Source organism: Amblyomma maculatum, chromosome 1 (assembly GCF_055883805.1).
Source record: "Amblyomma maculatum isolate TAMU_Amacu chromosome 1, ASM5588380v1, whole genome shotgun sequence".
In the NCBI taxonomy this organism is placed as follows: Eukaryota; Metazoa; Arthropoda; class Arachnida; order Ixodida; family Ixodidae; genus Amblyomma; species Amblyomma maculatum.
Genome location: NC_139344.1, coordinates 206448727 through 206464241, shown reverse-complemented (window position 1 = coordinate 206464241; position 15515 = coordinate 206448727). Strand labels below are relative to the sequence as shown.

The 15515-nt window shown below is 44.0% G+C and overlaps 1 protein-coding gene across 5 annotated transcripts in view; it reads left to right on the top strand.

Moving 5' to 3' along the window:
- LOC146205428 (uncharacterized) overlaps window positions 1–15515 on the top strand; it is a 93507-nt gene that overhangs the window by 3688 nt on the left and 74304 nt on the right. For 2 of the 5 annotated variants that reach the window (XM_084590096.1, XM_084590097.1), the window contains exons 2-4: window positions 5995–6146; window positions 11290–11358; window positions 14770–14912. In XM_084590096.1, coding sequence (XP_084446222.1) covers window positions 5995–6146; window positions 11290–11358; window positions 14770–14912 — 364 coding nt within the window. The remainder of the gene's footprint in view (window positions 1–5994; window positions 6147–11289; window positions 11359–14769; window positions 14913–15515) is intronic. The other 3 variants (XM_084590098.1, XM_084590100.1, XM_084590099.1) reach the window with 3 other exon arrangements.

Below are 15515 nucleotides of genomic sequence, written 5' to 3'. Positions count from 1 at the left end.
GCCTGTCGCCTGTCATGCATATTTGGGTGATGTTAATCCACGTTTGATCCTCAGGTAGTCGAAGTTGTTCTGGAGTCCTTTTTGCGCTTTCTTTCACTCTCTTTATCCCCTCCCTCACAAGGTGCTGTATAGCCCATTGTGCTTCATGTAATGTGAGCTGGGCAATATTAATTTCTATTGTTTATTCTTAGTCTGGATCTGGCTATGGCAGGAGCTGGTAACTTGGGTTACACTTTTGAGATGGGAATCGAACAAACCGGGACCTTTGGATCCAAAGTCACACGCTACTCTTAGGCCATGCAGGCATGTTTGTACAGCTTGGTTAAAGTGAAGCTTTGCCTATGTTGGTCGGGAAATTGGGTGGTAGATTATGGCTGTATGCTAATGAGTAGTGTGGCCCGGAACTGCCTGTATCTCTGAAGCCAGCTTCCTAGCATAGTGGATCACACTATGCTGTAACCCTCGTGTGGTAGATTATGACTATATGCTTAAAGAGTATGTGTGGCCTGAAACCGAGGTGAAAACTTAAGTGGTTTGATTTACTGGTTTAATGTCCCAAAGTGACTCAGTTTATGAGTGATGCTGTAATGAAGGGCGATGGATTATTTTAACCACCTGGCGTTCTTTAATGTGCACTGACATTGCAAAGTATATGGGCACCTTGCATTTCGCCTCCATTGAATTGTGGCTGCTACGGCCGAGTTCAAACCCAAGTTTTCCAATCAGTAGTCTAGTGCCTTAACCACTGAGTAAACACAGCAGAACTGCTTGCATACCTAATCCATGTTTGGCTTACCATGCTAAATCCGCCGTCTGTATATTTTCACTTTTTTGTTTAATTGGGATTTTGTAACACTTTTCATTTATCTTCTTTTCCACCCACCACACTTTTGCTAGCTTTGGCTTCCCACTTACATGTAGTGTACGAGCACAATGCTCTCAATCCCCCGAAATCATTTTCCTTGCTGTATCTGGCAGGCCAAGCTCTCCCGCAAGGCCCTTTAAGTATGAAAGATTAGTAGGACAGATATTAAGAAAAATATGGTAGTTTTAACGTGGTTAAACTGAATTGTTTTGCGAGAGCCCTGTTTTGCTTTGCTTAGCTTGACATAACTTGGTAGTAATTCACACTTATGACATATTGTTGTAAATGATGCGCAAAGTATGCATTCACAGGGTAAGCTGGCGCCAAACATTCTTCAGCTTATCGCTAATAGTAGGCCACTGTCTGCCAGCCTTGCGCTCTTCGGGTAGTTTATCTTGTTAGGTGATGGATGTAGATGACGTTGCTGTCTTCCTGCCTGCTGTTCACACCATTTGGTATGGTGTACGTCAGCCTCCAACAACAGCCGCAAAAGGCATTACTGCTGACTTCAAATATGCTTAAAAGCCCGCCGGGGTGGCGCAGTGGTTACGGCGCTCGACTACTGTTCCCAAGGACGCGGGATCGAATCCCGGCCTCGGCGGCAGCTTTTCGATGGAGGCGAAAAGCAAGGCGCCCGTGTGCTGTGCGATGTCAGTGCACGTTAAAGAACCCCAGGTGGTCGAAATTTCCGGAGTCCTCCACTACGGCGTCTCTCATAGCCTGAGTCGCTTTGGGACGTTAAACCCCACAAACCAACCAACCAACCAACCAAATATGCTTAATGTTTGAAACACAAAAAGCAAGTAACTTTAGTGCCCCTCCATGTCACCTGCCAACTCTATCACCTGTCAGAGGCATGCTCGTGAGGAGAACTGTGGTGTATGCTGCCCATGTTGCCATGAGTGACAGATATTAAGCCCCACTTTTAACCAAGCCATATGAACATGCCTGCGTGGCCTAGGGGCAGCGTGTTGGATCCAAGAGTCCTGGAAGTCTGGGTTCTGATCTCACTCTCCCATCTCAACTGTGAAGCCAGGGTTGGCAGCCCCTGCAAGTTCAGCCATGACAAGTAGCTCTGTGACATCACAGAAGCCGCTGACCAATCAGTGCTGAGTCCTGCCACAGATTTCATGCCTCCCTCAACTTTTGCAGCTTTGGCCATGAAGTAGAGCTTTTGCTCTAGAAAAGCTATGCTAGGCAAATTATATGCGTCTCTGTGTATAAAATCTTTTACTTATGCAGCATCACCAGTAGGTTCGATTGGTAGCCAACCACTCCACTAATTGGCGGCACTCTGATCATGGTCGCAAATGGTCACAATGGGCTTGAAACATTTCACAAAAAATGTACATTCACTGCTTTCATCCCTCCTTACTCAGCTTTCATGTGAAGGATCTTATGTGGTCAAAATGATTGCGAAGCCCCTTCCTTCACTCCCTCCTTCATCCGACCTGTCGTGGCAGAGTTGAGGTGTCCACTGAGAAGTCTGCCAATCTCACAGCCAGTTTTAATGCGACATTATCAAGGTACTAATTCAAAAGGAAATTGATCGTCTGTGTCATGAAAAATCAGCACCGGTCAAGAGGGGTGAGGTGGCCTTCTTGCATCATGCACGTCAACCCCACCGGCCAATCAGCGCTTGGCCATATTTTGGGCGCCCAACCTCTGTATTGTCATTGAGTTTTGTGTCATGTTGGCAAGTGCTGTGGCATCTGGCAGGTGACATGGCTGAGGGCTGATTCTTTGATGGTCGTGAGACTACGTGATATGGCTGAGCACAGGGTCAGTAAGTTGGATCCACAAGTTTTTATAAGTGCTTAAAGGAATTAAAACCTTGGCTATAATGACAAACCTGTAGCAGTGACATTGCTTCTGTTGCTGTCGCATTCCTCTCTTAATGGCTTGAGCATTTTTATCTTTCACTTATGGGCTTGCTTGGCATTTATGCATTTTTACATGTGCAAGTGCATATTTGACAGAGCCATTTTGGCAAGAAAAACGTTAATTCAAAAAATTGTTTAGCTTTCTAGCCTGAAAAGTCGGCCAGCTGCCTCATAATTTTTAATAGTAATGCATATATTCTTATGTGTTGAATTGAGGTATGACTACATACCACATTTGAGGTCTTTTTATGAAGTTATTGGTTACCGTAGCAAAACTCCGAGCTGGACTTGTTGGTTCATAGTTATTAAAAGGATTTGCAGCGCTAAAGGGCGACACATAGAAAAAGAAGCACAGGACAGCGCTACACTTTCAACAATACTTTATTTCATGGAAACACAGAATGTATGCAGCAGGTAACGGGAAGCTATCTTGAGACGAACTATAATCTTCCATATCTATCTAAAAAGGCGTATTCATTGCTGTACAGCATCAGTGGGGCAGAACTCACGCAGCCAGACCTAGTTCTTTCAATGTGATATGACTCAATGAGTTGCCGGGCGATTGCGTTCTTGCATCTCTTTAATACAGTCATGTCGTACAAAAGGGCTCGACACGTGCCATCACTGCATTTTCTGCAATGTAAGGGAAGGTTGGGGCCGGTGCCAGTCCTTAGCGAGTTCTTATGCTCCCATAGCCTATCATTAATACATCGGCCTGTTTGGCCAATGTATACCTTGCCGCATTGTCAGAAAACATCCAAGAAGAATAAAGCATTTCCTAGGTGCAGCAAGAAGCACAGAAAGCCTTATGTTGCATGCACAGAGGAAGTCGTTTACAGCATCTCTTTCACTTGCGGCAAGGTATTTATCGAGGTATTAATGATAGGCTACGGGAGCTCAAGAACTCGTTAAGGACTGGCACCGCCTCCAGCCTTCCCTTACGTTGCAGAAAATGCAGTGATGGCACGTGTCGAGCCCTTTTGTATGACACAAGTGTATTAAAGAGATGCAAGGACGCGATTGCCAGACAGCTCATTGGATCATATCACATTGAAAGAACTGGGTCTGGCTACATGAGTTCTGCCACATTGATGCTGCACAGTAATGAATACGCCTTCTTAGATAGATATGGAAGATTATAGCTCCTCTCAAGATAACTTCCTGTACCTGCTGCATATAATCTGTGTGTTTGCGTGAAATAAAGTATTGTTGAAAGTGTAGCGCCGTCCTGTGCTTCTTTTTCTCTGTGTCATCCTTTAGCGCTGCAAATTCTTTTAATAAGTTAGTGGTTGGAGCATTTAGCCAGTTTTGCTACAAAACCAGTGTTCACTATGACCTGAAATTGGTATTATTCAGTTTCTAGTGCCATTGTGAGTAGAATTTTACCATTTTTATGCATTTGAGACATACATACAGTTTATGATGTGTTGGCGATTTTCAATAAATCGAAGCAACGCTGCTGTTAATGTCACAAACTAGCCTAAGAAGGATTGCCAGTGCGTGGAACCGTTTAATGCCTCATTTTCAAATGCTTTATTGGCATATTAAAATGTTATTGACATAATTTTTGTGTGCAAATATTGGCGATTTTTATATCATTAGCGCTACATTGCGGCTGTGCTGCAGTTCTGTTGACAGAGACCTTGCCCAGTGGATTCGCGCTGTGTCTCTGATGCTGCTTAGCAAGCACTTTTGGATGACCTTCTGGGAGCATCGTGGCAAAATGAAAACTTTGCAGCACCGGTTCATGTTTTTCCTTACGTCAACGAGATGGAAAAGCTGAAAAGTAATGTAATGGGGTGGAAAACTAGAGAGAACATGACCGTTTATGATGAGATGATTTTAATAATGTAAGTGGGTCTAGCGCGAGTGCTCCTGCCCACGCCATTTGGCATTTTTTTGTCTTCCTGGTTTGTAGCAGTATCATTCCAGCGCTTTTACACTGCCGGCAGCCCAGAAAGCAACTTTGAGTATAGAAACTGCGGATCAAAGCCAGTCACAGCATTAATGGTGGTCATATGTTCGTGACATTTTAGGGAGATTACTTCTTTCTTCTAAGGATGGACTCGAGACCATTGTAGTGTTTTCTTTTTATTAGTCATGGCTGGTTGACTTAATGCTTGCAAAATTTTACTGTCATAACCACAACTACAATTAAATGTCCACATTTTACACCGTTGCACTCATGCGCGCTTACTTTAAATGCTTGTTTCATGGCCCACAAAACGAAACTTGCAAGAGGCTGAAGCAGTGCTAGACGAGCGCACTTTGGGAAAATAGTAGCCAGTGAGCAAGGAAAAGGTTAAGCAGTGAGGAAGATTGAGGCAACTGACTGGCGAAGGGTGAGTTTACACACTAAACCCCTTAGGGAAATCGCAGTTCACACGTTTCCTGTCTAGCAGCTGAATTACTGGCATTTGAAAGCAGGAACAGAAGCCATCTGGACTATGAATTATGCATATTTAGAACAAGCGTCGTAAAAGAGCTTAAAATGATGATTGGAATAAAGCGCTATTGCTGTAATTGTAGGTTGTGTTACGACGATGTGCCATTTTGTGAAGTTGTGGTTGCATCACGGCTACATTTATGACGATAATAGTTATTACCCTAGTCGTTCGCACCAAATCCTTAATTGAGAGAGAGAGCTCTTCTCCCTGCAAACACTGTGATTACATGACCATAGGGGATGTGACTAGCTTGCTGATATGAAGTTAAAGCATCTACAGCTGCCGTCTTTTGGGCCGCTGGCAGTGGAAAAGTAGTAATGTCTGAAAACTTTTTCATGTTGTTGGTGTGCAAAAATGCATACAGAAATGCCGCCAAGCTTTTGTGTGTGTGCGTGCGTGCGTGTGTGTGTGTGTGTGTGTGTGTGTGTGTGTGTGTGTGTGTGTGTGTGTGTGTGTGTGTGTGTGTGTGTGTGTGTGAGGGCGATGCTCCCTCCCTTTAAAAGTGCTTGTTACTGGCACCAGCAGCTTGCAGTGCAAACCTGTAAAGCAAAATCTTCATCTATGAGATCGTGGATACAGTGTGTCACCGATAGTGTGAAATTCGCTAAAATTTGCATCCTTTAACTACGACAATGTCTGAATGCACCAATGAAGCAAGCGCAAAAAAGCAGAGAAATAGTTCCCAGGCACTACCGATCATTCTTACACTAGTTCGTGATGCTGCTGCAGCATAACATCGCTTCATGAAATTTGAAATTGCATTTGCAGAAAGTAAGCATATGAACAAAAAATTTTACAGCATTTCGGGTTACCGTTGGCTGGCTGGCTGGCAGGCTGGCTGGCAGGCTGGCAAAAAAAAAAAAAAGGCCCTGAAGTCCAAGGAGATGATTATGTCTACGACATATACTGCTCTCCTTCCCTGTATCACCTCCCGCCTTACCAGTACTATATGTAAGTGATCCCAATCTTCTGTTATTCATTTTTCTTGAAATATGGTGAAAGTGATGGCTGTTTTAGGCACTGGCTTTATTTCAAAGCACTGGCTTACTAACCTTGCTTCTCCCAGGCCCTGCCCTATTGGCCTTAGCAAGTTCGCTGTGCCGTGACTTACCGGTGGGTCACGCAGAGGAGTCTAGCCATGCTAGAGCTGATATCAATAATCTCTTACTGTGCGACAGTGATAGGGTTCAGCAAAAATGGGAATAAACATTTTTATTTAAGTTTCACAGATGGTGGCAAAGATATATAGAGAGAAAAGTACTATTTCTTCTTTAACACACGAGGACTGTCACAGTGGTTACAGTGGTTGGGAGTGACGTTCGCGGTTTGCAGTGCATCTGGAGCTAAAGCTGGCTGCTATCAAATGTCGGCGCGGCATATGTTCCACGCTTGATACAAATCCGTAGAATCGTAGACTCATGCATGATAGACATTTCAGCGCTCAACGTATCTGGAAAAGGTGCACAGAAAGGTTAGTCTTTCCCACTTGTGGTAATCTGGCTTGTGCATTGTATCAAGGCTGGTGGCCTTCATCTTTGTAGTTGCCTTTATTTTTTTGTGATGGATCGTCAAAAGTTCCATGGTACTGCAACACTCCAGGCAATAAAACCAAGCGGAGTAAGCAGATTTTCTACCACATGTGTTAGCCCAAATGCCCTGGCATCCACTTCGTATGGCAACACTTCCGCAGCGCAAAACATGTTGTCCGCACAGTGACAGCCTTGAGGTCCTACTAAAAAGTTTTGAACTGTTGAATGGTGAGTCAGACTGCTGTAGCAACGGAATTTGATGATTCCAGGAAGGGTGATGTTGTTCATGCTCCTTTGCCTACCGAAAGTTGGAATGTGATAATGAATAGATTTAATGTACAGGTGCGGACAAAGGTAAACGGAGCACGCTTTTCTGTTCAAATTGAAATCACGCTCTCTGCACTGAAGATAAGAAAACAATATTTGTCCAAGTAAAAGGACACTGGCGTCTACTAACAGTTTGAACATAGCATTACCAGTTTCAATTATGCAACGCGTGAAAAAATTTAGAAGTAAATCGCGTGCTCCGTGTACTTTTGTCCGCAGGAGGACGCCTTATCGAAGCCCTCCATTGCTTGTCATCAACCCGACGAGCAAAGATTCTGTAAAAAATTTTTCACTTTTTTGACTGATTATTTTGGAACACGATGGTCTATGAGATAAACCGGTACAGAAAGCAGTACATAGACTCAAACGTCCTGCAGTAGTAGTCCTGTGTGAAAAAATGGCCAGATAGACGTACAATGCTTTAAAGGAACCAAGATGCGCTATAAAAAGACAGCCACAGGAAAAAGCCAAGGAGACAGACAGAGCTTGTGCTCTGTCTGTCTCCTTGGCTTTTTCCTGTGGCTGTCTTTTTATAGCGCATCTTGGTTCCTTTAAAGCAATGCACCAACTCGCCCAACAAGAAGTTCTTCTAAATAGACTTACAAGGAAAGTGTTTGTTTGTGTACTGATCTGCGTGCGACTTGTGAAGCTTCCAACTTTGCATCACCGCTGGGCGATGAGTGACCTTAATGAAGTAGACCGCACTCGTCAGAACATGGCCCACGACTGTTTTCTAGTACTACTAAAGTTCTGGCATTTTGCCAATAAGTAGGAAACCGAGCGCTCAGCAGGATCGACCCTTCACTGAAAAAATGAATCGCAATTTTTGTGGTGTGTTTGAGTCAGGCAAAGAGTTGTCGTCGCTGTGGGTGCCTTACTTTTAGGCAATGCATACCTGGTAAAGCCCACAAGTACAGAGTCAAGCTCTACAAAGACTCCACCAAAGAGGGCTATACATTGAGAGTGCAAATATATGTCAGTCTGGCGCCAAAACAGGCAATGGCCATGCCAAAGATGTTGTAGTGAACCTGACTGCTGGTTTTACCATCTGCGGTCACACACTTTTTGTCAACAACTATTACACAAGCATTCCACTTTCATAACGGCTGTTGAAAGAAAATACATGGATATGGGGCACTCTCCACTCCAATCGAAGGGGGCTCTCCAAAGAAGTCACAGAAGGAAAACTATAGAAAGGGGGAAATTATCGGCCTCGAATCTCTATGTGGTATAAAGGTGCTCAAGAGGATCGCCGCATGACTGCACCCTAGCCGATACCAGGGAAAAAATCGTGGAAGGGTGAGAGAGTTATGAAACCAGGCATGGCCCTCGACTACAATGCTGTGAGAAAGGGCGTTGACGACGGTGAGCTGGCGATGTCTTACTATTCCTGCCTCTTTCTGGAAAGGGCTCAAGTGGCACTGGAAAACAGCTGTTGAATCCATCGTTGAAACTGCTGTTGTGAACGGGTTTGTCGTTAATCGCTGATGCAAAGGTGATGCAAAGAATGCTACGCATTCCTAAGAGCTCGCAGAAGTCCCAGGAGGCGGAGGTGATTGATGAAAGTAGCCACATTTTGTTCAGATTAACCAGGAAAACATTTTTGCCTTGTTTCAATTATCTGCACAAGTAGACAGCCAGAGAATATACAGTGTTTTTGGAAGCAGAAACTTATGGCTTATGACACTTGTACTGGTAAATATGGCGATTTCAAATATTTTTCTCAGAAAAGTGTTCTGGAAGTGAATAAAGTGTTCAAATTGAGCTAAATGAAGACCATGTTACTAAGTCTTTTTGCTTGGATTTTGACTGAAGCTGGAAATCTATATTGCAGCCACACTTCGAATTGACACACGTACAAGAACCAGTAGGTAGGTAGTGAAGGAAGCAGTCAACGGTTTCTAAATATTGTTACGAAACGGCAAGCGATGACAACAGGAGAACAGAGGATAGAGAGAAGATGCTCGATTGTCGTGAGATGACGTTTAATGAATCTGTGTGCAAGCCTAGCGCGCGCGCTCCTGCCTGCACCACTGCCCTCTTCTTCCCCCTTCGTCCGTAACATGACCTGGGGCCACCGAGCGATCGTCCCGATTGTAGACGAGGAAGTTTACCGATAATGATTCCATGGCATGATGACGAGCGTGTCTGGATGCTTGAGGAAGAGGAAGAATACAATGGCTTGCCGGTACGATTTTTGATGCGTGGGTGATCCGCCTCCCCTGAAGCTGCCAACCATCCGTCAGCAGAGTCCATGGGACCGATGGCTCAAGGCCACATCGGGCAGCTTGGGCGGGGGTTGCGTGTTGGTGTCGATCGGGTCCTTTGGGTCATTCAGGGCTTTCGGGTCCTTCGTCTCGGTTCTGATTGGCCTTTCCGTTCTCCTTGTCTTCAGGTCCGGGCTGGGTAATGGTAGTTGGTCAGGTCTGGCTTCAAGGGCTGGGGCGAAGCTGCTCGGCGATGTCCCTGGGCCCTCGGTCGATGGTCCCGGCTTACAGATGGGGTCGATGCTCCAAGAAGAGGATGGGGATGACGTACGCCGCACCTCCAACCAAATGTTACGAAACGGCAAACGATGAAAACAGGAGAACAGAGGACAGAGAGAAGATGCTCGATGGTCGTGAGATGACGTTTATTGAATCTGTGTGCGGGCCTAGCGCGCGCGCTCCTGCCTGCGCCACTGTTCTCTTCTTCCTCCTTCGTCCGTAACAATATGAACAATATGTTGGAAATGTTTCTGCTCAGCAAACGAAAGGGAAGCTGGAGGTCTGAGAGTAAAAATAACATTTGGCACATGCAGCGGAATGTAGCTCTCAGCTACACTTTGTTCTCACGAGAAGCAGAGCTCTTTCAGATAGCAGAAGCATCATTGCTTCTCAAGTGCAATCGTAGAACTGTAGGAACACTACCTGCACAATCGTGATCATTCAATGTGAAGTGGACAGCACAGTTAGAACAAGTAAATTTCCCTGGTGCAGTTACATATCATGATTCATTGATCACTCTGAATTTTGGTTCCATTCTGTTCACTGTTGTGTTGTTTGATGACGCAACCATGGTGTTCAAGCGTCCACAAGACTGGAGTATCGCCTCATTATTGATCGCACGTCCTCTTTGCGAAACGAGAGTCACGCTGCAGACATTGTATAATTACCAATGTTATTTACTCGTACCCACTCCTGCAATGTCTTGCATCTGAGAAAGCGGTATTTGTAATATAAATAATGTACAACGTCGTTATAATGATTGTCTATTTGGGTTATCTAACGGGCCATTATAAATGGAATTTTCGAGGAAGGGTAGCCTAACTTAAATATGACTACGTAGCTATTGCCCACATGGGTACCCACTGCCTTCTCATATCTATAACCGGTCCCTTGCGGTTGCCCCCCCATGTTTCTGTCACGCTGCAGACATGCCAGAAGGAATAGGAAATAATGGATTCTTTCAAAATATGGCCCCAACGGAAACTTCATCCGCAATGCACGTTGAAAGCAATTCAAGCAATTGAGTGCAATCTCCAGATAAGCGCAGCGTGACAGAAACATGAGGGGGCAACCGCAAGGGACCGGTTATAGATATGAGAAGGCAGTGGGTACCCATGTGGGCAATAGCTACGTAGTCATATTTCAGTTAGGCTACCCTTCCTCGAAAATTCTATTTATAATGGCCCGTTAGATAACCCAAATAGACAATCATTATAACGACGTTGTACATTATTTATATTACAAATACCGCTTTCTCAGATGCAAGACATTGCAGGAGTGGGTACGAGTAAAATAACATTGGTAATTATACAATGTCTGCAGCGTGACTCTCGTTTCGCAAAGAGGACGTGCGATCAATAATGAGGCGATACTCCAGTCTTGTGGACGCTTGAACACCATGGTTGCGTCATCAAACAATACAACAGTGAACAGAATGGAACCAAAATTCAGAGTGATCAATGAATCATGATATGTAACTGCACCAGGTAAGCACAACAAAGTATGAATTAGTGTCATTTGCACCATCTTTCGGTAGATTGCAGAAACAATCTCAGAAGTGTGACCCACCGTCGTGTCACACCATACCCGAGGGTAGCAGCATGTGACGAACAATGGGTCATGATGCACAAGGTTCGGATTCATGTCCGGATTCACTTCATCAAATGGGGTAACGTGATGAACGTGTTAATAGGGCCTTCTTGGGGAGGTATGATCCTTCAACTCACATGGATTCTGCTTCATTTGCTCTAGGCCAGGAGACCTGAACATCTGGGTTTTGTCATTCAATTGGAAAAAACCCAACAACCTGAGACAACCACGGTAATCTTTTAAGGCAAAAGCCTTTCTTGACTCATGGTCAAAACCTCGCATGCATGAGATTTTTGCAAGATTTCGCGAGATGTTTTCTTGTATAGCGTTCCTACCATCTCCATGGCAACGTAGGGAGCGTGAGGACGAGCTACACTGCGTTGTGCCACCAGTCCCACACTTAGAATGGACACACTCCAAGGAATACCGCGTGACAGGTGCAGCAGTGTATCGTCCAATCTTTGCAAGAGCACTGCAGCAAACGCATGCCAATAATAATAATAACAATAATAATAATAATTGGTTGTCAGGGTGCTGTAGTGGGGGTCTGTGGAGTAATTTCGACCACCTGGAGATCTTTAATGTGCACTGACATAGCACAGCACACAGATGCCTCTTAGTTTCACCTGCATCAAAATGCAGCCACCAAGCAAAGAAAATTTCCACTGTGCGGCACCAGTTCTGGCCTTGCGAGCAAAAGCTATACAAAGGGTGCACAATGTACTATGTGCAGCAGCAACACTTAGGCTTTCGTATTTCTCCAGTCCACTTTCTGCAGTGCTCTCGCAATTTTTTTACGCTCACTAATGGTTGAGTTGATGCTTTTGAATTTGAAAATTATTTACTAGCTAATAAACAGGCTAATTAAATGTTAAGGCTGTTAGTACTGTTAGTACATCTGACTAGAATAGAGATGTGAGCAGAAGACATTGGCAGTGGATTTTGTTATAGTTGCTACAATGACCAAAGTTCAAATGTGCGAATTCAGACTAGTAAATCTGTCTTTACATTTCACTCCAGCTGACCTCTTTCAAAGTGTAAAACCTTTTAGTGGACCATATCACCTTGCTGCTTATTGGTTATCATCAGTTTGCGACAAGTTTGTGTGGTCAACAGGACCTACAATTTCCATGCCATGCTTGCATTGAGTACGGCAGTGACTGAAGATTTAAAATTATGTTTGAGAGATATTGTGCAAAATTTGTGCATGGTTTGAAGAGATGCACTGTGCAGGGTATTTCTGCATTTTCTCTTATGCTAGCTTGCTTACAGTACATTTATCCTGAGAATGTGCTGAGCAGTGGCTGGCATATTGTCTGCAAAAAGGTGCTGCTCAAGTTATGTTTTCACACATATCTTTGTTGCATTAGATGGTTTGTTGTGGTTTCATACAGATGAAACCCCAGCAGCAATGTGAATGTGTGGGGTTCTGTTGGTCAGTAATTTCTTTTATCAAATATTCCTAGTTATGGGAACATCCTGGCTTTGCGGGGACAATAAAACACTGATGGTCATGTGAAAGGTGCGGCAGTTTAGTTCATCAGTTCATCTTTATGGGAATCCAGTGAGCAATAGCCCCATTCTTGCAGGCTAGTTGGTGCATGGATTTTGCTGGAGGCTAAGCGCTGGAAGACAGGACAACAGAAACACTGAAAACAGGAAGCGCTGTGTCCTGTCTTCCTGCGCTTAGCCTCCAAAATCCAGTTCTAATGAATGATTAGATCTGCTCCCAGTTCAGTATGGAGCATTTTGCTGCACATATGGACATATCTTACTAGCACTTTGCTTACTGTATCAGTGATTGTGCATCACCTGATCACTTACTGGCATGCACGTTGTGAGTGCTCCCTCCCTGCTCACTACTCCTGCATTTAATTTAGATTTTGTTGCATGTTTTCTTTGTAATTGTGCATAAGAGATTACAATACATGAATCACTGCATTGCGTTCGCTTATCGTCGCAATATAAATCATAATTGAACTTTCTCGTCCCGCGTATGGTGGTGTAGTGGTTAGTGCGCTCGACTGCTTTGCCCAAGGATCTGGGATAGAAATCCGGTAGCAGCGGGCGCTTTTCGATAAATGCGAAAGGCAAGGTGCATGTTTGCTGTGCGATGTCAGTGTACATTAAAGAACCCCCAGGGGGGTCGAAATTTCCAGAGCCCTCCGCTATGACATCTCTAATAGCCTGAGCCGCTTTGGGACGTTAAACCACATAAACCGATAATTGAATTGTCCTTGATACTGTCTTAGTTTCGGGATCAGCCATAGAACGATAGCCGTTACATGTAACGAGTGTTTAGTCATTTGAGGTATGACAAAAAACTGCTGTACGATTGCTGTTATGTCATTTGTTTTCACTATAGACTTTGAACCAAGCTGTCTTGAGCTGTTAGTTACATATGAGCATATGTGACATACCTGAATACTCGTTTTTGCTTTGCCATAAAAAAAAAGGTTATTTCCTTTCTCCTGTCTGTCTGTCTGTGCATGGTATGATATAGGTACTACTACCATGGTCTTTTTTTGTGGCTCACCAGATTAGTCTCTTCCTCTTTTACCATTAACATTCGTCTACCATCTCATCATAAAGCTGCTCGTGCATTTTTATGACCTCGTCCTGCAGTGGTGGTGATTGCTAACTATGTTCCATGCATACCATGATGCCAAGAAGTGAAAGGAAGATAAAATACCTGCTAAGGTAGGGCCATGATATACTAGACATTTGACATACTCTATCATGTACTTCTTAAAAACATTGGAAGAAGGGAATTTTTTTTATGAAGGCTCCTTTATCAAATGGGTGAGAGGATACACCCTGAATGACACATGGTGGAAAGAACGGTGTTGGTACTGCTTGAATGTGATGAATATAACTTTGCTGTTAGAGACCATGCATAGCAGCTGCTGGCGCAGAGCATATTTTGACCAGAGGGTGTTCAGAGCTCTGTAACACTACATCTGTATAGTTTTGTTTCACTGCGGTGGCTCAGGGGTCAGGACACCTTACTTCTGAGGCTGGGCAACCCAGGTTTAATCCCGAAGAAACATAGTGGTAGCTGTGTATCAATGGAGTCAAAGTGCAAGGCGCCTGTGCACTTGTGGTGTCAGTGCACACCTCTGGTACCTTCCACTACGGCATCCCTCATAGCCCGAGTTGCTTTGGAATGTTAAATTTCATACAGCAGACCAAACAATCACCCGCCACTGCTGCAGGTCTCTGTATAGGTTTTCTGGGCTTCTACAACTTATTATCTGCTGTATGGTATCTGTTATGGGTTCTAATTGTACCCATGATATTAAACTGATTTTTGTAGTGCGGCGGAGAATTCGGGGCTTACCAGACTATTTGGCAAGTGATGGTCAGCGCTAATACGTAGCGATTGGCTGAAAGATGGTGGCGGCCTGTCGCCAAGGCCCACTCCGGAGGAATTGTGAAGCCCATGTTGGCCTCGCCACTGGCAAGACATGTCTGTGGAGCGCTCATTTAGGAGCATGGTATAACTGCAGTGACGCACATCAGGCTGCTTAGTGCAGAGCTATGCTGATCAGCACTATTTACATGATAATTGATGGTGAGACTAGAGCAACATTGTTTTGTCAAAATATGTTATGGCACTTTTTTTTTTCTGATTTCGTCAAGCCTGGTAGACCAAGGAGAGGCAGAAGTATATGGGGTAGAAGAGCCAAATGATGGCTTTGGATTTGAAGTTTGTCATGACGAAAGTGACAGTGACGACAGTTCAAAAAACGACCACCCTGATGAAGTCTCCAAAGGCCGTGAGGGTATGTGCAGCTTTCTATAAGGGGTATATTCTCCGGCAATCATTTTCTTGGGGAATTTTGCTTCCGTGTGTGATGTGTTATACATGGTGTGCCATTTTGCTATGGCCCTTTATATATGACCGATTGATGGCACTATTAAAATATGTAAAAGGGCACTTCTGGTAGTAGACAATGAATATGATTAGCACTAAAAATAGCATTAAAATGCTTATTTGCTTTTGTTTGATAGGCTGTGGGGATAATACAGTTGGTAAAGTTGATGGATTCAGTATTAGGATCCATATAGCCCTTTTGAGCAGCTTCAGTGTATAAGACTTCAATATTATTTTCGGGCACAATCCTTAATCCTGCATTCAAGGGTCATTAAAGCTCATTGACATAAGCATGAATCTCAGATATTCTTAAAGGAAAAAAGAATGGCTTTCTCCTTTTTTTTGCAAATCACAGTGGCTTCAAAATTTAATACCTGAGTAACGCCAGTAAAGAAAATGTTGGAACATGAGTGTTGTCAAATAATGATGTGAAAAGAGTATGCTAAGAGTATCGTTGGGACAGGCAGTTTTCTTGATGTGTCTGGTAACACTTTTCATGCATAGATTACAA